Source organism: Pempheris klunzingeri, chromosome 12, assembly GCF_042242105.1.
Source record: "Pempheris klunzingeri isolate RE-2024b chromosome 12, fPemKlu1.hap1, whole genome shotgun sequence".
NCBI classification, from domain to species: Eukaryota; Metazoa; Chordata; class Actinopteri; order Acropomatiformes; family Pempheridae; genus Pempheris; species Pempheris klunzingeri.
This window is the reverse complement of record NC_092023.1, coordinates 25,139,367-25,152,681: the sequence shown is the minus strand read 5'-3', so window position 1 is coordinate 25,152,681 and position 13,315 is coordinate 25,139,367. Positions and strand designations below refer to the sequence as shown.

Sequence of the window (13,315 nt, the reverse complement as noted above, 5' to 3'; positions counted from 1 at the left end):
CAGTGAAAGAATTGGCCAAACTATTTAGAGGGATACAATGTCTGACTTTTAATAGTTTACCTTAAATTGAATTTACTGAGATTACAACACATCACATCAGCATCATGTATTTTAGTTTCCTGAAATATAACAAGGATATTTTTGACATTTAATTTATATTCTATATATATATAATTTACAATAACTTACAGTTTGGCTATATGCTTGAAGACAAAGCCAAAACACACAAATGGCACCACTTTATTTACTTCAAAACTGTCAATTTAAAAGGAACGGATGGGAACCAGCACAGACGAGTGTATCACATTCACGAGTGTCCTGAACCTCGTAAAAGCTGAGACACTGCAGAGATACTCAGTGGTGGAAAGTAACGAGGTACATTTACTCAAATACTGTACGCAGGTATGAATTTGAATACTTATCTGGAGTTTTTTCTGCTGCTTTATACTTCTACACCACAACATCTCAGAGGCAAATATTGTGTGTGTGTATTACATTTATCTGACATCTAAGGTTACTTGTTACTTTTTAGATTATAAGATGAAGAATACATAATAAAATCAGTCTATAAGTTATATTTTCATACCAATGAGGCTTCATTGGTCATCAGAGAGGAATTAACAAGCTCCCCAGCAGTATGTGAAGTAATAACATACATATGTACATATTAATACATATACAATCAGATCCACCTTTATCATCATCATCCAATAATAAAATATATTCTATTCTTAATTGTACTTTTGATACTTTGAGTATATTTTCATGCTAATACTTTTGCACTTTTACATCAGTAACTTTTTCAGTGCAGTACTTGTACTTGTAACAGAGTATTTCTACACTGACCACTTTTAAGAGATCTAAATACTACTGCTGATGCTCAGCTACACTTCGGATTGTCTACTATATAAAAAAATAAAGTTAGCTTGCTCACACAGTGTCATTTAGATAGACAACTCTCCCCGCTTCCCATTTAATTAAAAAACAGCAGTTTTTGTGAAAGTCTCTCGACTCACCCTTTGTTCTAAGTGACGGATAGAAGCTATACGAGGGACTTTACGCCATGTCGACTCCAGCGTCTCTACATGTCTTGTCGCTCCTGTGGAGAAAACCCTGATTCAGGAGGAAAAACGGTGAATTTCTCTCTTTCCCGGAGGATTCATCTCAGGCTCTCGGGCAAAAGTTAGAGACGGGGGTAGATTTGGGAGGGCGGGGTTTCGCACAGCCCGTCCAATCACACATCACGTGGGCGTGTCTCCGCGCTTCAGAGCCGCTGGGTCTGAGTTTGATTGACGGATTGTGTCCACCAATAGGAAGCCGGAGCGCTATTTTATGGACAGAGCCGATTCTGAGGGCGGTCCGTGGCTGCAGCAACATGTCGGAAGTGACGTCCCACGTGTGCGGCATGGTCCTCTGGGTTAGTCAAGGTGCGAGGACAATAGAGGAAACTAAACAAGGGTGGCTTCAAATTAAAAGCTTCACAACGTACAAGTAAGTCTGTAGAGTTTGGTTCAATACAAATGTTGGGCAAAATACTTTGATTTAAACGCCCAATTTAATAGAAATAGAGATAAAATACAAAAAGTAGATATAAGAGGTATTTTATTTTGTTATTGGGCATAGCGTTTGAGGTGTGTTTTATTCTGAAAAGTAAATACCGGAAGTGACTGTGTTTTGTCCACCGTCTTAACATTAGTTAAAAACTACCAGCTGAGGCAGAGGAGCTGCAAGTGAGCCACATGCTAAACTGAGGTGAAAGCAGCTTCGTTTTAACTTAACACTTTTATTTAGATGTTCGGCACTTTGTGGGCTGTTCGTAGTCGTCATGTTTCAAGTGTTTGCTGTGGCTGCGGCGCCTTTTCCTTCTAGCCGAAGAGTCAGTGACAGACAGCTAGCAACGTTTGTGTGGCGGCTAACAGCAGTGCTAGCAGCAGGGAGCGTTCAAGCCAAGTGTGCAGAAACAGAGCAGAGTCTGGACCTGAAGTTATCATCAGTGTGTTTGTGCGTCAAAGAGACAGACGGGGAGGTTTTAGCTGTGACATGGATAAAGAAAAACTGATAATATGCAAATACCAGGTGATAGTTTCATCCAAAGAGGCTGAAGAGGTTAAGTGTTCTTCTCAATGATGACATCTGAGTGTGAAGCTCCACTTTGTGCTCCCTATAGACAACCCGTGCTACAGATTGAACACATAGTTTTAGATGAAATGATCTGACTGTGTGTGCTCCTCACTCAGGCCAGAGTCATGGTGGTGAAGAAGAAGACAGCCAAAGTAGAGGCTGTGGTTTTCGACGAGGAGGAGCTTCAAAAGCTAATAGGTAACTATGGCTAATAAAATGAAAAAGATGTGCACCTGAATCCTGCTGGTGCTTCCCTCAAGATAGTACACACCAACCTGGAGCAGAGAGCGCTCTCAGTCCAGGTGTGTGTACCTTACCACTGATGTGTTGTGTATGCCACAGTACTTCTCACAAGCTGTGATCTTTCCCAGGGTCCCTCTCTGTGGATGGAGGAGAGGATGGAGTCAAGCAGATTGCCCAAACCCTGCAGTCCTGTTTGCAGCTGACGGAGCCAGTGCAGCAGATCCAGCTGGTTAAAAAGGTTGGTTTTAGGAGCAGTGTGAGCTGTAATAAAAAGTGTGTGACAGTACGATCAGTGAGCCTGCTGTAATGTGCATGGTGTGTGACCATCGTGTGTCTGCACTGCGTCAGGCAGGCTCCCAGCTGGAGGCACTGAGTGAAGAGCAGCTGGATGGAGCTCTTCTAGAGGCCTGTCTGCACACCCTGTCGCTGGTCTACACCTCCCTGCAGGCCAAGAACCCCCTGCGACGAGCCATTGCCAGGTACGGACATTTGAGCACTCATTTGAAACACAACTGTTCAAGTAAATGAGATGGAGACACACGCTTATAAGGGGATTTCAGCCTTATGAGCCTTTGAGCCTTGTGATGTTTTGTGTCTACGGCCCCGGATTAAAAACACGTCTGTGTGTTGCTCTCCTCAGTGCCTTAGGTTCAGTACCAGCCTGGCTGCAAGAGCGAACTGTAAACAGTTTGTCGGCGTGCTTGTCTGACTGTCTGTCCAACCCAACTTCAGACCAATGCCCACACATCGTAGACACCATCACCGCCTGTCTGGATGGCTTCACTCTCGGTGAGTGGGTCTTTGCACTTACTGCAGATGTACATTTGGTCCGTACAGATATCAGGTAAATCTTGTCAGGATGAAAAAAATAATAAAAAAGTAACTCTTCAAAATTCTTCATCACCAGGTGAGAGATGCATTAACAAACTGCTGCCTGAAGGTTAGTGTCCAACTTTTTTTATTCTTAAATTAGGAATTTCCAATTTTTTTAGGAAAGCCTCTCATCGTCTCTCTGCTCCTCTGTAGTGTTGCAGTTCCTTCACAAGGGATTGAATGAATATCTTCACCAGAACAGGTACAGAGACATATTCTGCTGTCGATATATCCTGTCGATCTGTTTTTTTATTTAGATGTATACTAGACATTTAATTGCATTTAATTGTGTATTGCTCATTGAAAGTGAATTTCACTTACTCTTTTTAGTGCAATCATCACTTGCACCACGCTACCTTTTACTAAATCGAAGCCAGAGGTGCTGTAGCTTTGTTTCCTTGATCCAGAGCTTGTTCACAGCAGAGTGGGTGCATTAACACCGTTCTTGGCATATTACACTCCGATCAGCCAGGGTACATGTTGATGGATGCTGGTAACATCACAGTGTGTAGCATCCTGTTGATCCCTGTGTCTCTGTCGCCCCCTGCTGTTGCTAAAGTGGTCTAGCAGGACGTCACATCGCCCAGGCCCAGCTGATGCACTCCTGTCTGGCTGCGGTGAAGACCTCCATGCTGGTGATCCAGAGATCCCAGGAGACCATCACTGCTGCCCTGCAGGCTGAACAGAATCACTGCAAGCTGGAGGACACCCTGAGCAGCCTCCTGGGCTGCTACACACACATCCTCACTGATGGTGAGAAACAGGACTGTAAAAGGTTGAAACACCTGAGACCCAGCTGATGGAAGCAGACATGTAGAATTTTCAAGAGGGGCCACCTGTGCTTGTAAATTAGAAATAAGAAACCACCATCACACATGTGCACATACTTTCCTCTCACTTCTGTCCTTCGCTTTTCCTGCTGTTGTTTGTAGAGGAGTTCATTCAGTCTGTGCAGAGTACAGCCGGCATGGCTGTGGTGTTACTGATCAGATCCGTCATGGGCTGTGGAGATGAAGTTGCTTCTGTGGTGAGTTGAGGATCAAGAATTCTGGCTTGTTCTTATTATGGATTCATTTTTAGAATATTCACTTATTATGTGAAAGGAACTGATCTGTAATATAATTATCTTGGAAATAAAAATCTGTCTTTAAACACGTAACTAAACAAATATAACAATGACCCAGCTACGTTAGACAGTAGAAGAATGTTAATCTACCAAGAAAAAAGCAGCACCTTAAAAGTATTGAACAGCAAAATTCACATCTAACTGCTGTATAGAGAAGAGCTAAGGCTGCAACATATTTTCACTATCGATTAATGTGCAAAATACTTTAGCGATTCATTGAATGGAATGTCAAAAAGTAGTGAAAAATGCCCATCACATTAAGAGCCCAAAGTGATGCTGATATGATGCTCATATATTCTGTAGAAAAGTAGAAAATCTTCATATTGGAGAAGCTGGAATCAGCAGTTGTTTGTTGTTTTGCTTGAAAAATGACTGAAACTATCAGTTTTTTACCAAAATAGTGGATTCATTTTTCATTTTGATAGAAGAATTAATAAATCCCAATGCAGTGTAAAGCAGTTACAGATTGGTACTTCATTAATGCTCTAATTTTGTGCAAAGATATACACAGCAAAAACAATAGTGCTAAACTAATTTTAAACTGTCCTAAATTCATGGGCCTGTGTAGTTTCAAGGTTACATTAAGTTTGAACCTAAAGTCATTCTTGTGACACATTTTTGTCGTGTGTGTGTGTGTCTGTGTGTGTGTGTGCGTGTGCGTGTGTGTGCGTGTGTGTGTGTGTGCGTCTGTGTGTGTGTGCGTGTCTGTGTCTGTGTGTGTGTGTGTGTGTGTGTGTGTGTGCGTGTGCGTGTCAGGTGTGCAGTTTGCTGTGTAGATCAGTGCAGTGTTTGGACTCGGCCCCTGATTGGCTAAAGCAGAGGTGTGAGGGTTTGTGTGCCAGTGGTCGCCCGCCGGGTGTCTCTCTGTATCTGTGTCATGGCGCTCTGGCCATGCTGAGCTGGAAGGGTGCTCTCCCAGGGCCACAGTGGGAACAGCTGCTGCTGCTGGTTCCAAACACACTGCTGGATCTTGACGTCAGGTACGTCTGCCAAACTGTTCTCCAATCAGTACTAACAACTCTTAGATTTAATCCTTTCACAATTGAAATTGTTCTCAAAAGTTCTTTTAAAGTGAAAGTTCTTTTTGTGCTGCTCTGAGCTTCAAGTGATGAAAAGCTGTGAGAAAATCCAACGTTTTTTCTGAAGTGTGACCAGCGTGCGTCTTTTCTTCGCTGTAGTATTAAGGAGTCCAGTACAGCCATGGTGGTGGCTCGGGTGCTGACCCTTTGGAGCAGTGCTGCCCTGGACTGCCTGCAGGCGGAGAGGCAGCCCTGCCCTCCCCGCCTCCAGCAGTCCCTCCGCGGGGGCTCGGAGCTACAGCGACACCTGCTGGAGCACATCTACTCCCACTGGGAGCACCCGCTGGACGGAGTCCGTCACCAAACCCGCTCCCTGTTCCACAACCTCCTCCTCCTCCACCAGCACACCAACCCCTCCACCTCCGACCCAACCAGGGACTCTTATGTCACAGAGCTCACCCAAAGCCTGCTGGGACTGGAGTGGCACATGAGGGGGAAATACGGCTCCTTGGGCTGCCTCGTGGAGCTCTATGGGGCAGGGTACCTGCTTGCCATCCAGCCCCAGCTGCCTTCATGTCTCCTGGGCCTGATGGGTGACCAGACCCTGGCTCCTTATGCCAGCGACCTCCTCGAGAGGCTGTTTGTCAGCCACAAGGCTCAGCTGGCCAGTCAGGCTGCTGCAGCCAACAAGACGGCCACAGAGGACTGGATGGAGCATTGGCACCAGACGTGGGTAACCCCCCTGCTTCAGGTGCTGTGCCGTGCCAGACTGGACCAGACCACGTACATACTGGACTATTTCCTGCCCAAGCTGCTACGCTGCAGTCCCTCCAGTCTGGCGCACATGGTGAAAGCCTTGCAGGACACACCGCCGTGCAGCACAGGTAAAGGCACAAATACACACTGACGTTCCATATATCTGAAACTCTGTGAGACTTTCTGTCTGGTTATCCTCTTCTTATGTCAGCTGCATATTAATGTCTTTCAAATTCACAAAAAGTTCTGTTAAAGTTCAAGTAAAAACACTGGGAACTTTCTTTGGATATGTAGAACCATCTGTGAATGCTGTTTTTCTTTCCTGCTTAGGTCCTTCAGGCAGCAGGGGGGCACTGGGAGCTCTCATGACGTGCCTGCGGGCAGCCCGGGCTCAGGGTGTAGTTCCATCCTCAGAAGGGGGTCTGTGGGGAGGACTGGTGCCCCTCACCCTGCTTCAACAAGCACTGCTGCACAAACATGATCAAGTGAGTGCCTGAATCCTCACGTTAATATCCTCTCCTACTGTAAGTGTTTTTAACATCTGTCATGGACTTCCGCTGTATTTATGTGTTGCCCAGGTGAGGATGGATGCTCTGGGCTTGGTGTGTGAGAGCCACCGCAGCACAGAAGTACTGACCTCACAGGAAATGGACCTGATCCGCCACTTCCTGCCACCTAATCTCAACAGTCAGTCACCAGGCGTCAGACAGCAGACAGTCAGCCTGCTGAAGAAGGTCAGACATTAGCCTCGCCTTGTCTGTGGTGGTTGAAAATAGTTTTCTCAGGCAACATACAGCCAGCTTGTGGCCTTGGAGTGGCTTTTCATGGAAATTTGATTTGATGAAATGTATTTAAAATGATCACTAAATGGAGCCTGAAACACTTATTTCACAGCTGCTTTGTAGAATGAAGGACAGCACTCTGTTGCTGCAGAAGAGACTGATCCAGGAGAGAGACCAGGAGCAGAGAGACAGAGACCAGCAAACACTACATCTGTACAAGGTATACCACGAGTACTGGAACAATGCTGCGGTTGATTTGAGTCTTTTTGTTTCATAAAAATGAAACTAAAGGATGTGTTGTGTGTTTTTTTTTTTTTGTGATGTAGGAGTTCCTGCGCTGGCTGTGTGAGAGGCTGCTGGAGGTTTTGCTTCCTGGAGCTTCCTTCTCTAAATGCCTCATGTCCCTCCACCTGCTGTGTCTCCTGGGCCAGCTCTTCTCCTTCAGCACGGGTACACCTACTGCTCATCGGCCACACTCATATTTAAGTCTTTACAAAACAACACAGCAGTGTAGAAAGCACTCCACCTGTTACTAACTACTGTAATACAGCTCATACAGTATGAATAGTACAAATAACTGATGCCAAAGTTAACCAAAAAGTTCTGAGGAGCTCAGTGCTTCACTCAAGGACATTTTAGTGATGATGCTTGGCACACTTCATGTAATACCAGTGGCCAGCTCACAGCTCTGGAATAATTCTCTCCGCTGGTACCTGAAGCAGCAGTCTGTCCATTAGCGGCCAGCCTCTCTGCTTTGATGCCAGCCTGACGCTCCAGCTGGCCCAGTGTATGCTCTACGTCTTGTCGCTCGACGTGCCCTCCTGTGTTTCTTCACCTCTCCGTTCTCCTCAGGGCCTGATGTGTTTGCCCTCGGTGAAGCCGTGACCTCTGCCCACGCTCAGAATGTCCTCCACTGCGTCGCCAGCAACTTCCTGGAAGTCAAACAGCTGGCCTCGGCGTTACTACGGCAACTCCCACCATCGGCTGTGGGACTGCAGGTTAATATGAGGACCAAGCCCAGTCGCTACACCGAAAATGACCTAGAGGCCTAAAACACACTAACATGTATAGAAAGCACAATCACCAACTCGCCTAGTGGTGTTTTCAAGTTGTTTAACTGATCTCGCCGTGATCTTTCTGATGCGAGGTGCCGGAGAGGATGCGTTGTGTCCTTCAGGCTGCCCTGGACCTCAGTACCAGCACCAAACCTTTTGACAGCGTCACAGCAGCCCACCTGCTCAACCTGCTGCTCCACCAGCCAGACCTGAGCCAGGCTCTGCTGCACTGTGCACAGGAGCAGGGCCTCGACTTCCAGCCTCCCTCCCCTCCATCCCACGCCTCTGAGACGGCCATGTTGGAGCTCAACACTCTGGCTGGTAAGATTCAGACGCTTATGTATGTATTGTGTGTGCTGGCACTGAATAAAACATCATGTTAAATATAAGCATTTTATTGTTCTTCTGTCCTCAGTGGTTCAGTTCTTGTTGGGCTGCCTGCAGTTAGAGGTGTCGAGGGCTGAGTCATCTCTCTTACAGGCAGCTGCTTCCCATCCTCTCTATGGGAGAGCCCACTGCATCACTGCTGTCCTGCAGCATCTAAACACTGAGTGAGAACGTGAATCACAGCAACACACACACACACACACACACACACACACACACACACACACACACACACACATCCTAAACAACCTACTTCCATTTGGATTTATGGCTTTGCTGTCTGCAGAGGACAAAAGCCCTCTACACATTCCCTGAGTACAGCATCATGTATTTGAAGAGCAAATTCAGCCATGACCTTAGTCATATGCTTACATATTTCATGTGCGTGTGCGTGTGCGTTTGCGTTTGCGTGTGTGTGTGTGTTTAGGAGCCTGAGCCAGACTGAGCAGTGGAGATGTCTGGTGTCAGAACTGATTGCTGTGTGCTACAGGATGTCTGATGTGGTCTCCCCTGTAGTCCAGAGCTCCTCCCCTGAAGGACTCATCCCCATGGATACTGACTCAGGTAATCGGATATCTCAGCTGGGCTTTCATTGATGCTGAATGCACTAAATGGGCCTCATACAAGAACACTTTCATATACTAAACCTCACACTTGATTCTGTGCTCCAAGTGACATTCACCAAACTCTATTGTCTGTCTGAATTTGACGAATGCCACAACCACAGACACGTCAGCAGGTCTCCAGAAGATCCTGCAGGAGATTCAGCCCAGGGACACCAATGACTTCTTCACCAGTGCCCGAGAGCTGGACACACACCAGGGAGGCGATGACACGCAGACCCCGAATGCACACACACAGTCACTGAACACGGGTGAGTTAGAGATCGTTATACGCAGGAAGTTCAACATTACACACAAACATATCTTGCCATGCCTCATGAGTTTAATCAGTCTGATATTACACTAGCTCAGATAGGTTGTGAGGAGCGGCTCCCCTGGGGCTGTGATAGAGCTGAAGGCGTGGGACAGTGCAGAGACATGAAGGACATGTGAATAGCAGTGTTCAAAAAAAGTTAGTTATTGTAATTTGGCTGCTGATTTGGCCCATTTTTTGACACGGTCAACAGATGGAGCTGCAGCAGTGACTGTACACACACCTCATGGATGCACCTAAGATACTAAGATGCCCAATTGCTGCAAATTGCACTGACTAATTGTATAATTTTATGTTTTACTCCTGATTTTCCGTGGTTTCAATCAGTGAAACCAGTAAGTCATCGCTGCTTATGAATGCAGTACTGGTGGTGAGCTGATGGGGGCAGTGTTTGACCTGAATTTTGTGTGGTACATTCTCGTAGCGCACAGTCCAAAACTTCTAGGAATATTATTGAATGATTACCTAAATTGCGTGTGTGTGTGTGAGGGAGCAGGCACATTATGTGACTTGGGACTTCTTTTGGTTTCCGTTGAATACAAAGCTTCACTGTGGTCCATTACATAAGACAATCATCATTCTTTAAGTTTAAGGTATTGGATAATAAACCAAAAGAAGTGACTAAACATTTCCCGTGTTTGTGTGTGTGTGTGTCACTGTGTGTGTGCGCTGGCTCCAGGCGGTGAAGGCTACAGGGTGACAGCCCAGATGGTGCTGGTATGTTGCTGGCGGAGCATGAAGGAAGTGGCCATGCTGCTTGGACAGCTGTGTCAGAGCCTGCCTCTGCACTGCACCGACGACAACTCGCACACACACCCTGGGCTCATCACAGAAGAGCAGGTGAGATCCCGTCGATCGAAACACACCCACACAAACGTCGCTCTCATCCCCTTACCGCTGCCACCTCATGCACTGTAGCATCGAGCCTCCTTTGTAGCAGGCTGGTTTCAGTCTTTGGGCTCACGGCCCATGGCCCGGACCACAGGACTGGTGTTGGTACCGATACTGACCCTATTAAGTGGATCATGTTTTGGCCCGATGTGACTGATCCACATAAAATACGGTTTCTTCATCACTTTCATTATAAATCTTGCATTCATTCAGTCACAGCAGTGCCACAGTGATCACTGACCTCATGTATCCTCACATTAACAGGATCCCAATGAGTTCAGCACAGTGTGGTATCCAGATTTTAAATTGTGGTAGCAGGTGAGCTGGTATTGGAAAGAAAATGTAGGATTTTGGCTTTCCTGAATGTTATTAGAAGCCAGTTCACCAGTGATCCGTCACATCATGAGCTAAAATCTAAAATAGCCTCAGCCCACCAGTCTGTTTTTCATGTCTGTAGCTCAGCACATTTGACAGAAGGCTCCTCAGACATCTGCTGCCACGGCTCAGCTCTGCTTTGTTACTGTTCTTACTGCTTTGAAGTCACATTTTGGGAATGGGATGGCTAACAAGGCTAACCAAACTAGAACAGCTGAGCTGCGGTAGTGTGCTGGTGAGAACACGGGCCAGCCCCCCACCTCGATCACATCAGGAGTCATCAATCTCATACCATGACGATGGGCTCATGTAAAAATACGCCAGCCGGAGCCTAACATAGACGCAAATGCTGTCCCAGCTGAGATCTAGAGAGCCGTTTACATCCGCACACCAATCAAGTATGTATTCCATGTACATGTGTGTGTGTGTGTGTGTACACGTACTGTTGCGGGAATGCTGCGAGTGTGTGTATGTCTGTATGTTTGTGACACCACGCTGGGAGGCTCTTCAATTAGCATCCGCCCTCGTTAGCGCAGCGCTTTCATTTGAGGCCCGACCCTGCTGGTTTAACGGCCGCGACGCCCCTCCCTTTCCACTGCATTCTTTCCAAATCACTTCCACTGCCAGCAGGAAAACACTGAGCGCTGCAAACAACACACTCACACACACACACACACACACACACACACACACACACACACACACACACACGCACATAGACTGACACTCAGACCAACTCACACAGGAATAGTTGTCTGAGTGGTTCAGCATGTGAACATCCACAATAACAAGGGTAGCAGACATAGGCTGTGTTTGTCTGTGTGGGGGGTAAAGGCTGTGTGTGCATGTGTGTGTTTGTGTTTGCCTGCTGACCATGTATATACACTAGAGAGAGAGAGAGAGAGAGAGAGAGAGAGAGAAGCAAGTGTCTACTGTAGCATGTGCTGACATTTTACAGACCAAACAATTGATCGATTAATAGTGAGATTCATCAACCTGATTAATTGACAATGAAAATGATTGTTGGTTGCAGCACTAATCCAGGTTGTTTACCTGCAACATGTTGAGTAGCAGGAATGTATTTGTGCCAGGATGTCGTCAGTTTACTACTGAATGTTATTTACTAGCAATTGGCTTTTTACACGTTTTTCTCATTCTTCTGTCTTTTCTATCCATTTGGTCAGTTTTAGACCTTATTACATTAAGCTCGGTTTCCCATTTTCCCACTTTTATTCAGTTCATTATGGTTTGTATATGGTTTGTATATAATTGCCAATGTGTACAAACAGGCAAGGCAATGTACTACTGATTGTTTAACTGTTGTTGTAAGTGCTGGATGCTGGATTAGCTGTTCTTTCTCCTGTTTCTGACCCCACATCCCCCATTAGACTGGATGTGATTTCAAAAGTAAAAAGTTTGGACTGTGCTTGTCACTTTGGTCTAATTCATTTAAAACTAATTTCCAGGTAAACATGAGAAGTCCTTTTTAAGTGTCATTCGGCTTCTAGATGCTGGCAAATTCTCTGTGATATGACAGTGGAGCCAAATCACATTAACAGTCAAACACTTCTCTCTCCACACATGGAAGCTTATAGGATGATGAGAGGGTTGATGCCACTCTCATGTCTGCACGGTAAATACAGAGCAGCAGCCCCATAGCTTAGCTTAGCTTAGCTTAGCTCAGCTAGCTTTGCTTGTTATTTTCTCAGCTCTAAAGGGTGCTGGACAGAGCCTGGCTAACTTGTTTCCTGCTGTTTCCAGTCTTTGTGCTAAGATAAGCTAACCAGCTTTTGGTTGCCTCATATACAGGAGTGGCAGCAGTCCTCGTGTTTTTTTGTTTTTTTTTGTCAAACAACATCTTTACTAATATTATTATACTGATTCACGACTGGTTGCACTAACTTTTCACCAGATTGTGCATAGATATGTGAAATCCATGTATAATGTGGCCCATTACAGTTTGTCACTGAGTTATTCAATATTCCTTCTAAACCAGCTGGACGCAGGATCAGGCCATACAAAACAGCCAGAGTTATTATAACTGTCACTGCAGAAATGGACTTGATAATGATGTCACAACCACAGTGGCCCAAAGAGATAATTGATGGTGATCTCATGGATACCATGTTGTCTGCTGTGGTAACTATGGCGATGGGCCTCAATACATAACTGATGATTCAACAAACTCGTGCTGAAGACCATGTGGACAAGAGGAAAGTCTGAACTCCTGTCCTCTCTGTCCTTACCGCATCCTTTTTTCTTTTTCATTCGCTTGTCATCGGTTCTACACTTTGCGAGAAGTGTGTGTGTGTGTGTGTGTGTGCTGTGTTAACAGTCAGTGGGGTGATTCCAATAGTGTTTGGAAAGTTGGGTCTGCCTTTGCGGACATAGTCACTCTGCCCTACCGCAGCGATGACATGCATGGGCAAACATGTGTATACTGTGTGTGTGTATACTGTGTGTGTGTGTGTGAGAGAGACCGAAACACATCACTTTCCTAAATGTGTGTGAGCTGAACACCTCCTGCGGTCCTCGGGCAGCATCCTGTGTTACATCCTTGTTGGCCTGGCAACACTGGTGATGTGGCATCATGGCAACTGCAATAGTTGTGGATGGGAATTGATCCTTAATTAAATGGTTTTATTTCTTTCTTTATCCATTTTTTAAAAAAAAATTCTGTCGATCAATTACCACAATAGTTCTAGACCTTTCAAGGAATATTGATGCATTGTGATTTAAACCTTTTCTGAT

General features: G+C 45.7%; 1 protein-coding gene across 1 annotated transcript in view; it reads left to right on the top strand.

Moving 5' to 3' along the window:
• Positions 1–2,236: 2,236 nt before the first annotated feature.
• thada (THADA armadillo repeat containing) overlaps positions 2,237–13,315 on the top strand; it is an 82,411-nt gene continuing 71,332 nt past the window's right edge. The window contains exons 1-20 of the mRNA XM_070841262.1: positions 2,237–2,319; positions 2,493–2,602; positions 2,713–2,843; positions 3,005–3,153; positions 3,272–3,304; positions 3,391–3,439; positions 3,797–3,990; positions 4,170–4,264; positions 5,120–5,343; positions 5,542–6,266; positions 6,469–6,623; positions 6,717–6,872; positions 7,033–7,140; positions 7,247–7,370; positions 7,773–7,918; positions 8,068–8,296; positions 8,391–8,526; positions 8,790–8,926; positions 9,090–9,236; positions 9,978–10,138. Coding sequence (XP_070697363.1) covers positions 2,247–2,319; positions 2,493–2,602; positions 2,713–2,843; positions 3,005–3,153; positions 3,272–3,304; positions 3,391–3,439; positions 3,797–3,990; positions 4,170–4,264; positions 5,120–5,343; positions 5,542–6,266; positions 6,469–6,623; positions 6,717–6,872; positions 7,033–7,140; positions 7,247–7,370; positions 7,773–7,918; positions 8,068–8,296; positions 8,391–8,526; positions 8,790–8,926; positions 9,090–9,236; positions 9,978–10,138 — 3,282 coding nt within the window. The 5' untranslated portion in view covers positions 2,237–2,246. The remainder of the gene's footprint in view (positions 2,320–2,492; positions 2,603–2,712; positions 2,844–3,004; positions 3,154–3,271; positions 3,305–3,390; positions 3,440–3,796; positions 3,991–4,169; positions 4,265–5,119; positions 5,344–5,541; positions 6,267–6,468; positions 6,624–6,716; positions 6,873–7,032; positions 7,141–7,246; positions 7,371–7,772; positions 7,919–8,067; positions 8,297–8,390; positions 8,527–8,789; positions 8,927–9,089; positions 9,237–9,977; positions 10,139–13,315) is intronic.